This window comes from Ornithorhynchus anatinus, chromosome 1 (assembly GCF_004115215.2).
Source record: "Ornithorhynchus anatinus isolate Pmale09 chromosome 1, mOrnAna1.pri.v4, whole genome shotgun sequence".
NCBI lineage: Eukaryota > Metazoa > Chordata > Mammalia > Monotremata > Ornithorhynchidae > Ornithorhynchus > Ornithorhynchus anatinus.
This window is the reverse complement of record NC_041728.1, coordinates 31,065,729-31,085,490: the sequence shown is the minus strand read 5'-3', so window position 1 is coordinate 31,085,490 and position 19,762 is coordinate 31,065,729. Positions and strand designations below refer to the sequence as shown.

At 46.2% G+C, this 19,762-nt stretch overlaps 1 protein-coding gene across 2 annotated transcripts in view; it reads right to left on the bottom strand.

Annotated features, from left to right (window-relative positions):
• Positions 1-8,758: 8,758 nt before the first annotated feature.
• The window catches only part of FAM71D (family with sequence similarity 71 member D), a 29,053-nt gene continuing 18,049 nt past the window's right edge, over positions 8,759-19,762 (bottom strand). Inside the window, exons 5-7 of one of the 2 annotated variants that reach the window (XM_039911455.1) lie at positions 15,363-15,640; positions 12,984-13,012; positions 8,759-8,953 (exon numbers count right to left, since the gene is read on the bottom strand). In XM_039911455.1, coding sequence (XP_039767389.1) covers positions 8,925-8,953; positions 12,984-13,012; positions 15,363-15,640 — 336 coding nt within the window. In that variant the 3' untranslated portion in view covers positions 8,759-8,924. Of the gene's footprint in view, positions 8,954-11,292; positions 11,435-12,983; positions 13,013-15,362; positions 15,641-19,762 lie in introns of those variants that run through there. The other variant, XM_029070000.1, reaches the window with a different exon arrangement.

The following is a 19,762-nucleotide window of genomic DNA, read 5'->3' as shown; positions in this document are numbered from 1 at the left end:
CACTTAACTTCTTGGGGCCTCAGTTACCTCATCTGTAAAATGGGGATTAGAACTGTGAGCACTGTGTGGGACAGGGACTGTATCCAGTCTGACTACTTTTACCTACCTCAGCTCTTAGTACAGTGCTTGATACATAGAAACTGCTTAACAAATACCATAAAAAGACAGATTTTATTATTATTACAGTTAATAATAAAGCTGGTGTAGAAGTGAAATTTTAAGGACTTAGGGAAGCAGGCAAGATGTTTGCTATTTTTTTGGCTTCTTTAAGGTCACCCTAGGGAAGGGCTAGAGGTTTAAATAGATATTTTCCATTTCAAATCAATTAGAGTGGTACATCACATCATCTCCTTTCCAACCCTTGGCCTCCAAATTTTCCAGCTTAAAACACAGCAACCAGTCATTTCACATAAGCCCCTCACTGCCCTGACAAGGCGGGCCGTGTTTGGAATAATACAGTGAATTGTTTTGCATAGCTCAGTGGAAAGAGCCCAGGCTTGGGAGTCAGAGGTCATGGGTTCGAATCCCAACTCTGCCACTTGGCAGCTGTGTGACTGTGGGCAAGTCACTTCACTTCTCTGTGCCTCAGTTACCTCAGCTGTAAAATGGGGATTAAGACTGTGAGCCTCACGTGGGACAATCTGATTACCCTGTATCTACCCCAGCACTTTGAACAGTGCTCTGCACATAGTAAGCATTTAATAAATACCAACATTATTATTATTATTTAATTCATGTCCAGCGTAAGAATCAATCAAACAGCTATGTTCATTGTGAGTTTCCTGTGTCCAGAGCACTGTACTAAGCACTTGGGAGAGTAAAATATAGCAGAGTTGGTAGACAGGCTGCCTGTCCTCGAGGAGCAGAAGAAGGTTTATCTTCCTCCAAGCAAATGGCATTCGAAGGATTAAAAATATTCTGAAAATCACATTCTCCTTAGTTTGGGTTCCTAAAGCACTGATAAGCAGACTGGATCAGGATGAAGATTAAAAAGAAAGTGTAGCACGTAAAAACAGTTCACCTATAACGTGTGTTTTCAATGTGCGCTTCGAGTGGCAGGCTATTGTGGAATTAGGGAGCATTACATGACTGTCTGCATATCACCACCGCTATAAAAGAAATGGTTTTGAGCATGTGGGCTACAACTGTCAAGGTGAAAGTACTATAACCTGAATTTTCTGTAACCCAGAAACCCAATCCCCAAGTCAGAGGAGAACTGACTATAGTCCTAGATACGATACACAGAGTCGATTAAATATTGAAAAAGTCAGGAGACAACTCAATTTATGGACGCTTAGGGATTTCTCTGGGTTAAAAATTCCATTTAGAAGCATATGGAGGCTTTCCAAAGTCCTGTTGAAATTTGCAATTCAACAAAATTTTCATTCCTTTTTTTCTTCCCAACTATCTTTGCAGTCGTAATCATTTTCAAAGACTTAGGGCTTTCTTTTTTTTTAATACAGTGATTTTCATGCACCTCCTGCAATGAAACAAGTCATCTTTAAAATAAATTTAGATGGAAAGTTCTTGCATGAATGAAAACTATCCTGTGTGGTTTTAGAAACCTAAACACAGCATCACTGATTAGGCTAATGCCAGAGATAGGGAAACTGAAGAGAAGTAGAAATCGATCTAGGTGTCATCGAGGGCACAGGGCAGAGCTCCCAGAGACCACGAAAACGAATGAAAGCCTGTTGGCAAAAACTGTTATGTTCACTTAAAAGAGTGAAGTTATTCACCCATCTTCCAGCTTGTATCACTACAGATGCTCATTACACACAGATGCTCAGATGCACGTATTCAAATCGACACTAAATCCTGTCAGTCCCACCTTCAACACATCGCTAAAATCCACCCTTTCCTCTCCATCCAGCCGGCTACCACGTTAATACAGACAATCATCCTATCCCGCCTGGATTACTACATCAGCCTCCTCGTTGCCTTCCCAGCCTCCCATCTCTCCCCACTCCAGTCCGTGCTTCGCTCTGCTGCCCCGATCATTTTTCTACAGAAACGTTCAGGACGTGTCATCCGCTCCTCAAAAAACTCCAGCAGTTGCCCGTCCACCTCCACGTCAGACAAAAACTCCTCACCATTGACATTAAAGCACTCTGCCATCTTGCCCGCTCCTACCTCACCTCACTGTTCTCCTTGTACAGCTCAGCCTGCACACTTCACTCCTCTAGTGCTAATCTTCTCACTGTGCCTCTCTCTCGCCTGTCTCTCCGCTGACCTTGGACCACCTCCTGTCTCTGGCCTGGAACACCCTACCTCCTCAAATCCGACATTTCCTCTCTCCCCGTTCAAAGCCTTACGGAAGGCACCTCTCCTCCAAGAGGCCTTCCCAGACTAGGCCCCCATTTTCCTCTTCTCCCACTCCTTTCTGGGTGGCCCTGACTTGCTCCCTTTGTTCTTCCCCCTTCCCAGCCCCACAGCACTTATGTACAGATGTCATTTTATTTATTTATATTGGTGTCTGTCTCCCCCCTCTAGACTGCGAGTTCATTGTGGGGACTGTTTATCGTTCTATTGTACTTTCCCAAGCACTTAGTAGGGTGCTCTGCCCACAGTAAGTGCTCAATAAATATGATTGAATGAATGAATGATTTAATCTTGACATTAAATTGACACAATCTGTGCTCTATGATCAACTTCATTCCTCGCTCTATAATTTTTCACCTTTATTTTTGAAAATGAAATAATGATTCCCTCGAATTTACAAAGCTGGTCTTTAATCCCTTACATTTCCAACTTGAATTTTCTGTGGGCATTTAGGATCTAGACTTTGTGTCTAGAGTTAAAAATGTTCACACTACTACAGTTATACCCAGTTAGAAACGCCAACTAATACGCCTTCAACTTCCACAACAAAGGGATCTCAAAGTGTTTAACATTTGTTGAATGTTCAAAGAGCATAAGTTATTAGTAAAAAGTAGAATGTGTCCAGGTGTCCCATATTAGATGATCTTGCATATACCCCTGCTGCCCATTTTAAGCCACGGGGGTCAGGGCCGGGGGAGTCCAGTATGAAAGGTAAGCCGCATTTGGGGGAGAAGGTCAGAGAAAGGCTAGCCAACCATATCAACAACTTGTCCTGGCTACCTGGAGTTCCTACCTCCACCGATCCAATGTCAGACATTCTGAGCAGCAAGTGGGAGCACCTGTTATTTCTTTCCATCTCTTATCTCTTTCTGTCAAACACATCTGTGGGCTGAGTGGCTGAGTGGCCTTAGCTCTGTGAAGGTGTGCATTTTTTCTTAACGTGCATTCAGTGTCTAATGGTGGGGGAAGATAATTAGGTGCCTGAATATGTCTGTTTCTTTTTCCTGTGTATATTTATGTCTGCCCTCTTCGTCTCTCTGTAACTTTTTGTATCTGTCTTCTCTCATTCCTGTTTCTTCCTATCTCTCCACTTTTGAATTTCTCTTTCCCCTCTATATTTCCCCCAGAATCTCTGGTTAACTCTGACTCTCTCTTTCACCCTTTCTGTCTTGTCTTTTGGCCTCTCCTCCTGAAAACTCTGCCCTGAGTCCCATTTAAAGTTCGAAAAGATATGGTCACTGTACTTGTCGCGTGGCGATCGGTTCCGGAGATATCAGGGGTGCGCTGCTTGGGCACGAATGGACTCTGTGTTGCTGATTTGCCTGAGGTAAAGTACTGGGCTCTTTCGGTATGCTCATTTTCCTCCATTTGTAATCATTTGTATATAAGGTTACCTTTAAAGTGGTCATTTCTTGATTCCTCTCTTTTTAATTATGCATTTCATCAGTTTTATCAATGGAGAAGCAGTGTAGTCCAGCGGACAGAGCCTGGGTTCTAGTGCTGCCTCTGCCCCTCGTCTGCTGTGTGATCATGGGCAAGTCACTTCACTTCTCTGTATCTCAGTTCCCTCATCTGTAAAATGGGGATTAAGACTGTGAGCCCCATGTGGGGCAGGGACTGCACCCAACCCAATTATTCTCTATCGACCCCAGCGCTTCGAACAGTACCTGGCACATAGTAAGTCCCTATCAGATATCATAACTACTATTATTATCAATTTTCCTTACTTTCATTCTCCCAAAAGAGAAATATATTGAAGGCAGCAATGGGGAAATAAGAGGGAAGGATGAGGAAAAGGAAAAAGACGTTAGGATGGTTTGTAAGAGAGGGAAAATGAAAGATGGAAGAGAAAGGAGAGAAATTGAGAGAGGAGAAGAGAAGATAATGTCAGGAGGATTATATTTCAGGGTGAAAGAGGAACTGGGAGTAAAGCGATCATATTTTCTGGAATCTAGATGAAACTTGAACGGTTTTAAAGGGCAGGGCTGCTTTGAAAATGGAAAAAGGTATGGAAAGGGAGAAAAAGCCAAGAAAGGGAAATTTGACCCCTAATTTATTCCCACCCTCCTGCCAGGAACTTCCTTTGACATCTGACAAACCATCACTCTCCCCATCTTCAAAGTCCTACTAAATGACATCTCCTTCAAGAAACCTTACCGTCCTATTTTCCTTCGAATCAATCAGCGGTATTTATTGAGTGCTTACCGTGAGTAGAACACTGTATTAAGCACTTGGGAGAGTACCACAGAATTAAGTTGGTTGATATGATCCCTGCCCACAAGAAGCTTTTACAGTCTAAAAGGGGAATTTACAGTTTAAAGAAGGAGCATATGACTACTTGTATCACCCCTGCACCTACCAATAATACGGTTAATAATTGTGGTGTTTATTAATTCTTTACTATGTGCCAAGCCTTGTATTAAGCTCTGTAGTAGATACAAGACAATCAGATCCCTCATGGGGTTTACAGTCTAAGTAGGAGGGAGAACGGTATTGAATTCTCATTTTGCAGTTGAGGAAACTGAGGCTCAGAGAAGTTAAGTGACTTGCCCAAGCTCGCACATCAGGCAAGCGGCAGAGCTGGGATTAAAACTCAGGTCCTCTGGCTCCCAGGCCTGTGGTCTTTCCACTAGGCATGCTGCTTTCATTCATTCATTCATTCATTCATTCATTCATAGTTACTGGGTGCTTACTAATAATGTTGATATTTGTTAAGCGCTTACTATGTACCGAGCACTGTTCTAAGTGCTGGGGTAAATACAGGGTAATCAGGTTGTCCCACGTGAGGCTCACAGTCTTAATCCCCATTTTACAGAGGAGGTAACTGAGGCACCGAGAAGTGAAGTGACTTGCCCACAGTCATACAGCTGACAGGTGGCGGAGCCGGAACTAGAACCCGTGACCCCTGACTCCTAAGCCTGTGCTCTTTCCACTGAGCCACGCTGCTTCTCTAAGCACTTGGAAAGTACAGTTCAGCAAAAAGAGAGACAATCCCTGCCCATACCAGACTTACAGTCTAGAAGGGGGGAGACAGACATCAAAACAAGTAAACAGGCATCAATATAAATAAACAGAATTATAGATATATACATAGAGACATAAGAGCTGTGGGGAGGAGAGCCAAGGGATCTAGTCAAGGTGACGCGGAAGGGAGGGGAAGCTGAGGAAAAGGGAGGCTTAGTCTGGGAAGGCCTCTTGGAGGAGGTGGGCCTTCAGTAGGACTTTGAAGGGGGGAAGAACGATTGGCAGATTTGAGGAGGGAGGGCGTTTCAGGCCAGAGGTAGGACGTGGGCCAGGGGTCGACGGCGGGACAGGCGACAACGAGGCACCGTGAGCAAGTCAGCACCAGACTTGATTCTGAACCCTCTGAGCACTTAGGTCTTCACCCCCACATCACAGCACTTACATCTTTAGACTCTGTCGCCTCCCCTATCTGTATGGCATTTCAGTGTCTATCTCCCCCCGTAGACTGAAAGCTCCTGGAGGGCAGGGATGAGGTCTACTTACTCTCTTCTACTCCCCCAAGCATTCTGTACAGTGCTCGGGCACACAGTGAGCACTCAGTTAATAATGTTGACAGAATAAAGACAGAGAAGGGAGAGGTAAAGGCAGCGATAGACTCACACAAAAGTCAAAGACAACGAGGGACACCCAGAGAGGGAAGGAGACACACTCAGAGGGTGTAAGAATACAGAAAACAAATACCCGTCCACCCACGTAGACGGGTAAACAAGATAATCTTCCAGTTTGAGGCAGGCAAGTGAAGAGAAGAATTCATTTATTCATTCAATCGTATTTATTGAGCGCTTACTGTGTGCAGAGCACGGTACTAAGCTCTTGGGAGAGTACAACAATAAACAGACACATCCTCTTCCCACAACAGCTGCTGTCCTCCTGCCATTGGCTTCACCTCCAGAAGCCCTAGAGTTATTAATAATAATAATAATTATGGTGTTTGTTAAGCACTTATTGTGCGCCAGGCCCTGTACTAAACGCTGGGTTGGTTACAAGCAAATCCGGTCGGGTACGGTCCCTGTCCCACATGAGGCTCACAGTCTCATTCCCCATTTTCCAGATGAGGGAACTGAGCCACAGAGAAGCGAAATGACTTGCCCAAGGTCACGCAGCAGACAAGTGGTGGAGCTGGGATTGGAACCCAGTTCCTCCGACTCCCAGGCCCGTAATCCTCCCACTAGGTCACGCTGCCCCTTCGGCTGCCCCCCGCGCCACCGCGGAGCCCCCTGAGATTCCAGCACAGAAGTCCCACGGTCAGGACCGATCTCCCCGGGACCCCCTTGGGAACCCCCTGCTCGCCCCAGCCACAGCGAGGACCGACACCAAGGCAGACTGTAGTAGACGCTACCATCTGTAGGGAGTCCCTAGACCGTAAGCCTGCTACGATCGGGTAATGTGTCTGCTAATGCTTTTATATTGTACTCTCCCAAGGGCTCATTCCAGTTCTCTGCATGTTGTTGGCATTCAGTAAATAGCACCGATTGATGGAAGGTAGCCCAGGTGTCAGTGGGGGCTGCCTGCCTGCCCCGGAAGAGCAGATGGGAGCACTTACCACAGCGCTCTGCACACTGTAAGTGCTCAATAAATACGATTGACTCACTCACTGACTGTTCCCTCGTCTTGGGAAGCAGTGTGGCTTGGTGGAAAGAGCCCAGGCTTGGGACTCAGAGGTCATGGATTCTAATCCCGACTCTGCCACTTGTCTGCGGTGTGACCTTGGGCAAGTCACTTCACTTGTCTGGGCCTCAGTTCCCTCAACTGTAAAATGGGGATGAAGACTGGGAGCCCCACGTGGGACAACCTGATTACCTTGTATCTACCCCAGCGCTTAAAACAATGCTTGGCACATAGTAAGCGCTTAACAAATACCACCATTATTATTATTATATCCAACCCAATTATCTTGTATCCAACTCAGTGCTTAGTACAGTGCCTGGCACATGGTAAGCACTTAACAAATATCATAATTACTATTATTACTGTCTGCATACCCAGGCTACCTCACAGTTTATTCTTCCCAACACTGTCACCATGTCCCTCTCCCCTCCCTGGTCCAAAGCAGGAGCTGGACCTGGGTTCTAATCTTGACTCTTCCACAAGTCTGCTTGGCCTGCCATTTTCCAGGAGGTGGGCTTGGAGCTATCATGCTTTACTCTATCCTCTAATAATTATGGTATATGTTAAGCGCTTACTATGTGCCAAGCGCCGGTCTAAGTGCTGGGGCAGATACAAGTCAGTCGGGTGGGGCACAGTCTCTGTCTCCCGTGGGGCTCAGACTTAATAATAATAATAATGTTGGTATTTGTTAAGCGCTTACTATGTGCCAAGCACTGTTCTAAGCGCTGGGGTAGACACTGGGGAATCAGGTTGTCCCACGTGGGGCTCACAGTCTTAATCCCCATTTTACAGATGAGGGAACTGAGGCACCGAGAAGTGAAGTGACTTGCCCAAAGTCACACAGCTGACAAATGGCCGAGCAGGGATTTGAACCCATGACCTCTGACTCCAAAGCCCGTGCTCTTTCCACTGAGCCACGCTGACTTTTAATCTCTGTTCTGCAGAGGAGGTAACTGAGGCCCAGAGAAGTGAAATGATTCACCCAAAGTCACAAATCAGACATGTGGCAGAGTTAGGATTAGAACCCAGGTCCTTCTGACTCCCAGGCCCGAGTCCTGGTCCGGGCAGGGATCGTGTCTGCTAACTCTGTTAGATTGTGTTCTCCCAAGCACCTTAGTACAGAGCTCTGCACATAGTAAGCGTTGAATAATGAGAAACAGCATGGCATAGAGGGATGGGCCTGGGAGTCAGGAGGACCTGGGTTCTAATCCCCATTCTGCCACTTGTCTGCTGCGTGACTTTGGGCAAGTCACTTCACTTCTCTGGACCTCAGTTACCTAATCTGTAAAATAGGGATTAAGGCTGTGGAGCTCCATGTGGGACATGGACTGTGTCCAATCTGATTACCCTGTATCTACTTCAGGGTTTATTTTGTTTAATGAGATGTACATCACCCTGATTCTATTTATTTGCTATTGTTTTAATGAGATGTTCTTCCCCTTGACTCTATTTATTGCCATTGTTCTTGTCTGTCTGTCTCCCCCCGATTAGACCGTAAGCCCGTCAAAGGGTGGGGACTGTCTCTATCTGTTGCCGATTTGTACATTCCAAGTGCTTAGTACAGTGCTCTGCACATAGTAAGCGCTCAATAAATACTATTGAATGAATGAATGAATGAATGAATGAATGAATGAACAGTGCCTGGGATATAGTAAGCACTTTTTAGACTGCAGACTCACTGTGGGCAGGGATCCTGTCTACCGTTTCTGTCGAACTGTGCTCTCCCAAATACTCTGCACACAGTAAGTGCTCAATAAATACCACTGATTAACAAATGCCATTTAAAAAATAAATAAATACCATTGCCAATTAACTGGAGGCAGTTTTTAACCCTGATTTCTCCAGAGATTTTCTCGGGTGGTGTCACCCTCCCTCTTCTATCCTGGTAGCTCTCTTCCCTTCGTCCCAACTCTACCGGTCGATTTCTCCTTTTCATTCCGTCTTGCTGAGCGACGATGCTGAAATGTCATTTACAGTAGACGGGCAGTCTTCAGCCTTTCTGTCAAAAAAAACATAGCTGAAAGGGAAGACAGAACCTAGAAATGGGGGCTGAAAAGGACAGAAGAGAAGGAGAGATAATAATGATGGTATTGAAGCGCTTACTATATGCCAAGCACTGTTCTAAGCGTGGAAGATAAGAGCGGAGCCTTCGGAGTGGGTGCAGATTGTTACTCTCCTTGTATGGGGAAAGAACTTCAGCCATCCGCGGTATTTATTGAGTGCTTACTGAGTGTGGAGCACTGTGCTAAACTCTTAGGATCTGAAATGCCCCTGAATTGAACTACAGCTGAAAAACATGGCCTAGTGGATAGACCACGGGGCTGGGAGTCAGAAGGACCTGAGTTCTAATCCCGGCTCTGTCACCCACTTGTCCTTGGGTAAGTCACTTCACTTCTCTGTGCCTCTCGTCTGTAAAATGGGATTAAGACTGTGAGCTCCACGTCGGACATAATAATGTTGGTATTTGTTAAGCGCTTACTATGTGCAGAGCACTGTTCTAAGCGCTGGGGGAGATACAGGGTAATCAGGTCGTTCCCACATGAGGCTCACAGTTAATCCCCATTTTACAGATGAGGGAACTGAGGCACAGAGAAGTTAAGTGACTTGCCCACAGTCACACAGCTGACAAGCGGCAGAGCCGGGAGTCGAACCCATGACCTTTCATTCAATAGTATTTATTGAGCGCTTACTATGTGCAGAGCACTGTACTAAGCGCTTGGGATGAACAAGTCGGCAACAGATAGAGACAGTCCCTGCCGATGACCTCTGCCTCCGAAGCCGAGGCCCTTTCCACCGAGCCACGCTGCTTCCCCTAGCCACGCTACTACAGCCAATCAGATTAACCTATACCTACCCCAGCACTTAGTACAGTGCCTAGCACATAGTAAGTACTTAATAGATATCATAAAAACCCCCAGAGACCTAGCTCTGCCACTGGCTTGTTGTGTGGGCTTGGGCAAGTCACTTAACTTCCCTGGGCCTCAGTTTTTTCATCTGTAAAATGGGGATTCAATACCTATCCTCCCTTCTAGGAGAGGAACCTGGACTAACAGGGAAGCAGCGTGGCTCAGAGGAAAGAGCCTGGGCTTCGGAGTCAGAGGTCATGAGTTTGACTCCCGGCTCGGCCACTTGTCAGCTGTGTGACTGTGGGCAAGTCACTTCACTTCTCTGGGCCTCAGTTACCTCATCTGTAAAATGGGGATTAACTGTGAGCCTCAAGTGGAACAACCTGATTACCCTGTATCTACCCTAGCGCTTAGAACAGTGCTCTGCACATAGTAAGTGCTTAACAAATACCAAGATTATTATTATTAATGGATAGAGCACTGGCCTGGGAGTCAGAAGGTCACGGTTTCTAATCTTGGCTCTGCCACTTGTCTGCTGTGCGACCTTGGGCAAGTCACTTCACTACTCTGTGCCTCAGTTCCCTCATCTGCAAATGGGGATTAAGACTGTGAGCCCTATGTGGGACAAGGACTGTGTCCAACATGGTCCTCTTATGTCTACCGCGGTGCTTAGAACAGTGCCTGGCACATAGTAACTACTTAATAAATACCATATTTAAAAAAAATTTAGGTTCACCTGAGGCAGAGACTGTCTGACCTGATTATCTTGCACAATCCTAGAGCTTAGAACAGTGTTTGGCACATAGTAAGCCCTTAAATCTGCCAGTGATTGTTAATATGGTTTGACCTCTCACAGTTTTTTTTAAGTTATATAAGCGCTTACTATGTGACAGACATGGTATCAAGCACTGAGGTAGATACAAGATAATCACATTGGAGACATCCTACTTGGGAATCACAGTCTTAACCCCCATTTTACAGATGAGGTAACTGAGGCCTAGAGAAGTAAAGTGATTTGCCCAAGGTCACACAGCAAACAAGTGGGGATTAGAACTCAGAACCTAGACTCCCGGGCCCATGTTCTTTCCACCAGGCCTTGCTGCTTTGGAGATTTATATGGGCATGACTATTTTTTTTCTGATGTATTTGTTAATTAATAGTGGGATCTCTCACTCCAGCCCCATAATAATTATAATATAACAATAATAATAATAATTATAAAAATTATGGAAAGATTCTTGTGCTCTATTTCCCCTATCTCTAATCAATTTTAATGTCTGTCTTCTCTTTTCGACTCTAAGCTCCTTGTGGGCAGGGACCTATAAGTATAAGTATTATACCTTCCCGAAATACTTTGCGTAGCTCTCTGCACATAGTAAGTACTCAATAAATATGACTGATGGATTGATTGACTGAAGTGGAGTAAATGAGGTAGAGGGATCATCTACCTGTTCCTGTTAGCCTAAATTTGAAGGAAAAGGAGGTTGGAGTGTTTATTAAGAGTACGGGGTTTATTTGGAAGCCACGGGAGTCTGGCGAAGAGAAGCATTTGGGTGGGGGACAAGAAGTGATTTAGATTGTGAACATGGGGAAAGAAACGCTGATGAGAGGGAAAACGGAAAAACTATACAAGCCTAAGGGGAAAGAGGCAGATAAAAAAGGAAAGAGCAGAGCAGGTGGGTGAAGGAATGAACAGAGGAAAAGAAGGCAGAAGAGAAACAGACGAGAAAAAGTGTTAATTAAAGATTTATGGGAAATGGCATACCTTATGGCCATGATTGATGTTATAATAGAGAATGAGTAAATGCATTAATAGGTGCCGATTCAAGGGGTTTTAATGTTGCCAATTCTGCTCTTTGGGGTCAGTTGGATTGGGCAGAGGAGGGAAGAGGGAGGGAGGGGAGGAAAGAGGAGGGTAGTTAACCCCAGGCTAGCTTCAAGCCAGCCCACCCAATCTACTAAACTTGGAGAGGGGTTGGTTGATATTCTAATCTCGGCAGGGGTCTCCTTACCCTTTCTCCTTCCTGTCCCTCTCTCACTCCCATTTTCTCCCTCTCCCTTCTTCTTTCCCTTCCTTTCCCTCCCTCCCCCTACCCCCACGCAAATTTCCTCCAAGAGCGAGAAAATCGATCCAGTTCAGCAGAGTTGGAAACCCAAACCGTATTGGTGGGTTTTTTTGCACCCACCTAAGTGGATTCTGGGGTTTGTAAAGGTGACCTTTCTTTTCAGAGTCTCGGGATTATGAGCAAAATGGCTAGCCTTTAGCAATATAGATAAGGATATGTTGCAAAGTAATAGCTCCTAAAAGTGGTTCGAGTCGTGCCTTGAGATGGAGGAACAGACGTGTAAACCAGAGCTATGGATTGGCAAATTGATAGTGTCAGATTTGTCCAGAACTTTTAGTTGGGCATCACTCTTGGTAGTTAAAATAGAAAGCCCTTGACTCTATTACTGCCAGTTCTCCCTGCACAGTGCATCTTGGTGGAGGCAATAATAATAATAATGATGTGGTATTAAGTGCTTCCTATGTGCCAGGCACTGTACTAAGTGCTGGGGTGGATACTAGTAAATCGGGTTGGACACAGGCCCTGTCCCGTATGGGACTCACAGTCTTAATCCCCCTTTTACAGATGAGGGAACCGAGCCACTGAGAAGTGAAGGGACTTGCCCAAGGTCACACAGCAGACAAGTGGCAGAGCTGGATGTGTAGGAGTGTCCAGTAATCTAGGGGCTCGAGCTACAAGCCCCACTGATGGACTCAGTCTCCCGAAGGCGTGGATAATTAATACAACTGTGGTATTTCTTCAGCGATTACTACGTGACAGGCACTGTATTAAGCTCTTTCCACTGAGCCACGATAATGATGGTCTTTGTTGAGCACTTACCATGAGCCACGCACTGTTCTAAGCACTGGGGTAGACACACGGTAATCAGGTTGTCCCACGTGGGGCTCAGAGTCTTAATCCCCATTTTACCGACCAGGTAACCGAGGCACAGAGAAGTTAAGTGACTTGCCCAAAGACACACAGCTGATAAGTGATTCGAATTCCCATCCTCTGATTCCCAAGCCCGTGCTCTTTCCACTAAGTCCCGCCGCTTCTCTAGAAGGGGAAGGACCGCAGGGAAAAGCATGCGTTATATTGACATCCCCAGGGAAGTATCAGAAGAGAATTTGTACCATACCTGAAGTGCCCGAATCACTTCTGGAGCTCCTGCAAACAAAACAGCTCAGATAAAAGCTTTGCCAGAAAAGACATTCATTCACCAGCGATATTTACTGAGAGCTTACTGGGTGCAGAGCCCTGTACTAAGCACTTATTTCCATTCATTCTCCAAATGCTCTGTGGAAATAACCGAACTGTGTCTCACTGTTAGGAGGTAAACGCTCTGAATCCATGACCCAATCTCTGGACTTTTTTTAGCACTTAATAATAATGATGGTATTTGTTAAGCGCTTACTATGTGCAGAGCACTGTTCTAAGTGCTGGGGGAGATACAGGGTCATCAGGTTGTCCCACGTGAGGCTCGCAGTTAATCCCCATTTTACAGATGAGGGAACTGAGGCACAGAGAAGTTAGGTGACCTGCCCAAAGTCACACAGCTGACAAGTGGCAGAGCTGGGATTCGAACCCATGACCTGTGGCTCCGAAGCCCGGGCTCTTTCCACTGAGCCACGCTGCTTCTCCTTAATACTTAATATTGAAACTCCTTTTAGCAGAGAGGTTTAAGACACTACAGTAAACACACTGATTCCCCTTTACTCCCAAACTATCTCTCTATAAAAATCGCAGCTTCTGTTTTCCAAACTACCCCCAGATCAATCGATGTCCTTGAGCTTTTACCACGTGCAGAGCACGGTACAAAGTGCTTGAGAGAGTAATAATAAAAATGTTGGTATTTGTTAAGCGCTTACTATGTGTAGAGCACTGTTCTAAGCGCTGGGGTAGATACAGGGTCATCAGGTTGTCCCACTTGAGGCTCACAGTTAGTCCCCATTTTATAGATGAGGGAACTGAGGCACAGAGAAGTGAAGTGACTCGCCCACATTCACACAGCTGACAAATGGCAGAGCCGGAATTTGAACTCATGACCTCTGACTCCCAAGCCTGGACTCTTTCCAAAATAACAGGCCTGGGAGTCAGAAGGACCTGGGTTCTAATTCCAGTTCTGCCACTTGTCTGCTGTGTGACCTTGGGCAAGTCACTTCACTCCCAAAGGCCTCAGTTTTACCACATCTGTAACTTGGGGATTAAGACCGTGAGCCCCATGTGAGATAGGGACTGTGCCCAATCTGATTTTCTTGTATCCACCCCAGTGACATGGTACAAGGCAAGTAATAATAATAATAATATATAATACATAAATAAAAATATATAATATATAAATAATAATGATATAAAATAATATAAATACTTATTCTTATTCACTCCCAGCATTTAGTACAGTGTTCTGCACACAACAGGTCCTTATGAGTACTATTACTATCATTCTTGCAATCTTGTACATACAAGTGTATATTTGAAGCCCGTAGTGTTAATGAGTCCCCCTAGATCGATATGCCCTTAGAGTAGCCAATCAACCTCCTTTATCCCTGTTCAGGGGAGTGATGGAGAGCTTAGATCCTGGTTCCCCTCTTCCCAGGAGCCCTGTCTAACAGGGAATCTTTTAGGATTAGAGATATTCATAAATAAAGCAGGTGTGGCTTCATGGCCCCACCCTCAGATTGAGAGACCCCTGGAAATTCCTGCTCTTCGGTAAGCACTTACTACATGCCAAGGCACCCTATTAAGCACTGGGGTAGATACGAATTAATCAGGTCGGACAACAGTCCCTGTCCCAAGTGGGGCTCACCGTCTTAATCCCCATTTTGCAGATGAGGTAACTGAGGCACAGAGAAGTGAAGCGACTTGCCTAAGGTCACACAGCAGACAAGTGGTGAAGCAGGGATTAGAACCCAGGTCGTTCTGACTCCCAGGCCAGACTGCTTCTCTGCTCTTACCCTGCAACAGAGGGAATTCTGGAGGTGGAGTTCTCCTTGGTTCTGTGGGTTCTCTGCTTGTAACCCACTCTATCAAGCAGGGTGGCCTAATGGATAGACCACGGGCCTGGGAATCAGAAGCACCTGGGTTCTACTCCCGGCTCCGCCACTTCATCCATTCAATCGTATTTATTGAGCGCTTACTGTGTACCAAACACTGTACTAAGCTCTTGTCTGCTGTGTGAGCCTGGGCCTTCACTTCTCTGGGCCTCAGTTCCCGCATCTGTAAAACGGGGATTAAGACTGTGAGCGCCACGTGGGACGGGGACTGTGTCCAACCTGATTAGCTTGTATGTACCCCGGTGCTTAGAACAGAGCTTGACACACTTACAAGTTTCATTATTAATTATAATTAATGGTATTTCCAAAGCACCTAACTATGTGCAGAATTCTCTACTAAGCGTTTGCCTTGCAGAGCAGGCAGGACAGGGCAGCCTTGCGGTTTCGAGCAAGCTCGTCACCTGGGGAGATGGGGCCAAGCTGTGTTCTTTCAAACGATAATTTTGCATCTACATCTTACACACCTCGATCCCTTTCTTGTAATCTCTTCTTCTGCCTCTCCTTTAGCTTCTACTTCCGTCTCTGTGGTTACATGGCTTTTTTTCTCACGGTCCTGATTACTCTCTATCAGTTCTTTCCCGGTCGCTCCCGGTTCCGGAGTCCTGAAAGCTTCAGCGCTGATTTCTATATAATCGTAACACTCTTCTACAGGTACCACCGTAACAGAAGGCTTTCTGGTGTCACGTTGCCTTCTCGGCTCTTCCTGGTGCCCGTTGTTTTCATTCTCTGCTTGGCTTTCTTCCTTTGGGACCGGTAATAGAAAATAAATTGGACATAAAGCGACGGATGATCTGTGGAGCTTAATCTAGCAAAACATTGATCGAAGGCAACAGCGTTTAATTGGGCGAGTCCACAGATGTAGAGGGATAGATCGCGGAGAAGCAAACGCTATCGCCTTCAGGGGTTTATTGCACAGTTCAGGCAAGGCAGTGTGGTCTAGTGGAAAGTGCATACGCCTGGCACGTGGTACGTGAAAAGTACCACAGTTGTAACCAACCAATTTGTTGAGTGTTTACTCTGTGCGGAGCATTGTGCTAATAGCCCGGGAGGGTCCAGTATAAAAAAGCTGGTGCACATTTTCCCCGCCCACAAGGAACTTACGGCCTAGAGTAGGAGACAGGTATCGAAATAAATCACAGATACACGCGTCAGCACTGTGGGGCTGAGGATGGGGTGGATATCGAGTGGGTAAAAGGGTACAGATCCCAGTTGCACAGGTGATGCAAAAGGGAGAGCAAATACAGGAAATGAGAGCTTAGTCAGGGAAGGCCCCTTGGGAGCGACGTGATTTTAGGATGGTTTCGAAGATAGGGAGAATAGTGGGCTGTGGGATACGAAGGGGGAGGGAGTTCCAGAGCAGAGGGAGGATGTGGGTAAAGGGTCGTGGCGAGAGAATTAAGACTGAGTTTTTGCTTTGGCTCTTTTGTTTCAGTAGCATGGAACTACACTGGTCTTATGGGGGTGAGGGTGGTGTATTAAATTTTGCTTCCAGAGATTTCTATCCTCAAAAAATCTATCATAGAGTGGAAAAACCAGACAAAGCAGATAAAATTGAGTGGAAACATATACAGATAACATCCTCTACTTGGAAACATTCCTGCTTGGATGCCTCACCAACACCTGAAACTCGACATGTCAAAAACTAAACTCCATCTTCCCTCCCCAACCCTCTCCTATCCCTGACTTTCCCAACTCTGTCGACCACACCACCATCCTCCGTATCCTTTTTATAATGGTATTTGGTAAGCACTTACTATGTGCCAGGCACTATGCTAAGTGCTGGGGCAGATACCAGCTACGTGGGGCTCCCAGTCTTAATCCCCATTTTACAGATGAGGTATCTGAGGCACAGCGCTGTTAAGCGACTTGCTCAAGGTCACACAGCAGACAAGTGGCAGAGCTGGAATTAGAACCTAGGTCCTTCTTACCAGTCTGCAACCTTAGCATTATCCTTGACTCTTTTCTCTCCTTCAGCTTGCACACTTAGTCACAGAATCCTGTGGGTTCCATCTTCAAAACGTTTCCAGCGTCTGCCTCTTCCTCTCCATCCGGATTTTCACCTCACTGGTCCAGACACATCATGTGTCCTTATAACTACTGCGTCAGCCTCCTCACCAGCCTCCCTGCCTCCAGCCTCTCCCCTCTCCAGTCCGTACTCCGCTCTCCTGTAAAGATCATATTGCTAAAACATCACTCTGCACACATCTCCCCGCTCCTCAGAGACCTCCAGTGGTTGCCCATCCATCTCGGCATCGAGCAGAAACTCCTCACCGTCGGCTTTCAGGCCCTCAACTAGCTCTCTCCACACCAGGCATTCTCTATCCTTGCTCCTCTTTCACGACAACCCAGCCCGCCAACTCCTCTGACAACAACTGTTCCTCTAGTCTCTCTGAGAAGAGACGCTGAGAAGCCACACGGCTGGAGCCCGGGCTTGGGAGTCAGAGGATGTGGGTTCTAATCCCGCCTCCGCCACTCGTCGCTGTGTGAACTTGGGCAAGCCGCTTAATTCCTCTGTGCCTCAGTTCCCTCATCTGTAAAATGGGGATTAAGATCGTGAGCCCCACGTGGGACAACCTGATGATCTTGTATCTACCCCAGTGCTTAGAACAGTGCTTGGCACATACTAAGTGCTTAATAAATACCATCATTATTATTATTATTAGTCCAAGTCCCTCTGTCACTCTAGTCTCTCTTTCGCACTTAGTACAGGGCTCTGCACACAAGAAGCACTCAGTAAATATCAAACATTCAATTCATAAATAATGTAGTTCGTTATTAAAATATGTACTTAGGAAGTTTGATCATTTAGATATTATGGGAATGTCTGAGAGCGATGGGGTAGGCTCTTTTCTTCAAAACCGATACTTTTTAAGCACTTACTGTGTGCCAGGCCCTGTTCTAAGTGCTGGGGTAGACACAAGCTAATTAGCTCAGACACAGTCATTCATTCATTCGATAGTATTTATTGAGCACTTACTATGTGCAGGGCACTGTACTAAGCGCTTGGAATGTACAATTCAGCAACAGATAGAGACAATCCCTGCCCATCAACGGGCTTACAGTCTAACTGGAAATTTGTTAAGCGCTTACTATGTGCAGAGCACTGTTCTAATCCCCATTTTACAGATGAGGTAACGGAGGTTCAGAGAAGTTAAGTGACTTGCCCACAGTCACACAGCTGACAAGTAGCAGAGCTGGGAATCGAACCCATGACCTCTGACTCCCAAGCCCGCGCTCTTTCCAGTGAGCCATGCTGCTTCTCAGACCATGTCCCACATGGAGCTCACATCCCCATTTTACAGATGAGGTAACTGAGGCCCAGGGAGGTGAAGTGACTTGCCTCACCGGTAAAATGGGGATTAAGACTGTGAGTCCCACGTGGATCATGGACTGTGTTCAACCTGATTACCTTGTATCTATCCTAGTGCTTAGAACAGTGCTTGGCACATAGTAAGCGCTTAACAAATACTTGCCCAAGGGCACTCAGCAGATAAGTGGCAGAGCTGGGATTGGAAACTGAGTCAGAAGGAGCCTGGGCTCTATCCATTAGGCCACACTGCTTCTCGAGATTGGAACCAATTTCAATGTGTTCTCTCAAACTTTTCATATATTATTATATTATTATTTATTGCATCTTTTAATATTATTATTGTGCATTGCACTGGTTCGGCACTTACGCTGTGCCAAGCACTGTACTCGCTCCTGGGAAAAACTACAAGGATCCTGAGCAGAAACTGTTCAGATCCCACAAAGGGCTCGCCAGAAAAACAAAAATTCAAAAGAAATGATAACAAGAAAGGCACCGGTCAGTCAGAACAGGAGGCAAAAGTCCTTGGGCTCCTCCATTACTCAAGAAAGGCTACCTTTGGCCTAAACTATTACAATCTCCCACAGCATTAGAACATGTCATGTCATGTCTTCCGCTGTCACGTCTTCTCCGACTCATAGCGACGCCACGGACACATCTCTCCCAGAACGCCCCACCTCCACCTGCGTTCGTTCTGGTAGTGGATCCACGGAGTTTTCTTGGTAAAAATCCAGAAGTGGTTGACCACCGCCTCCTTCCGCGCGGTAAACTCGAGTCTCCGCCCTCCACTCTCTCCCATGCCGCTGCTGCCCGGCACCGATGAGTTTTGACTCGTAGCAGATGGCCTTCCGACCGCTCGCCACTGGCCCAGCTAGGAATGGAACGGACAGGCCTCCGCTTGACTCTCCCTCCCGTAGTCGAGACTGGTAGAGTTCTGGAAACTCTCCAGGTGCGACCCTGAGAGGGGTCATTAGAACAACTGGGAAGGAAATCAATCAATAACATTTACAGAGCCCCTACTGTGTGCTGAGCGCCGAACTAAAGGCTTGCAAGAGTACGGTGGAATTGGTAGATCCCTGTCTTACAAAGCTTGGGGGGAGATGGATAATAAAATAAATCACAGGTAGGATGAACATAAGTACTTTCCTTGGGAGTCAATATTCAAGGGCTTCGACGGTTAAGTAGCGCTGACGTGGCAACTGAGGAGATACAGAAACTTGAGAGATTCATCAGAAAAGACCTCCTGGAGGAGAATGTGATTTCAGAAGCGCTTTCAAGACGGAGAGAGCAGTGGTCTGTTAGATGTGAATTGATCGATCAGTGGTATTTACTGAGTCTTTACTATGTGTAGAATGTGGTACTCAGCACTTGATGCGGGAGGCTGTTTCAGGCCGGAGTAACAGAAGTAGGGGACAGCGCCTGGCACTCATGGACGTCACAGTTGGGTGGGGGAGAGAGAACAGGTACTGAATTCCCATTCTACAGATGAGGAAACTGAAACACTGAGAAGTCAAGTGTCTTGCCCAAGGTCACACAGCAGACGACATTAGAACTCAG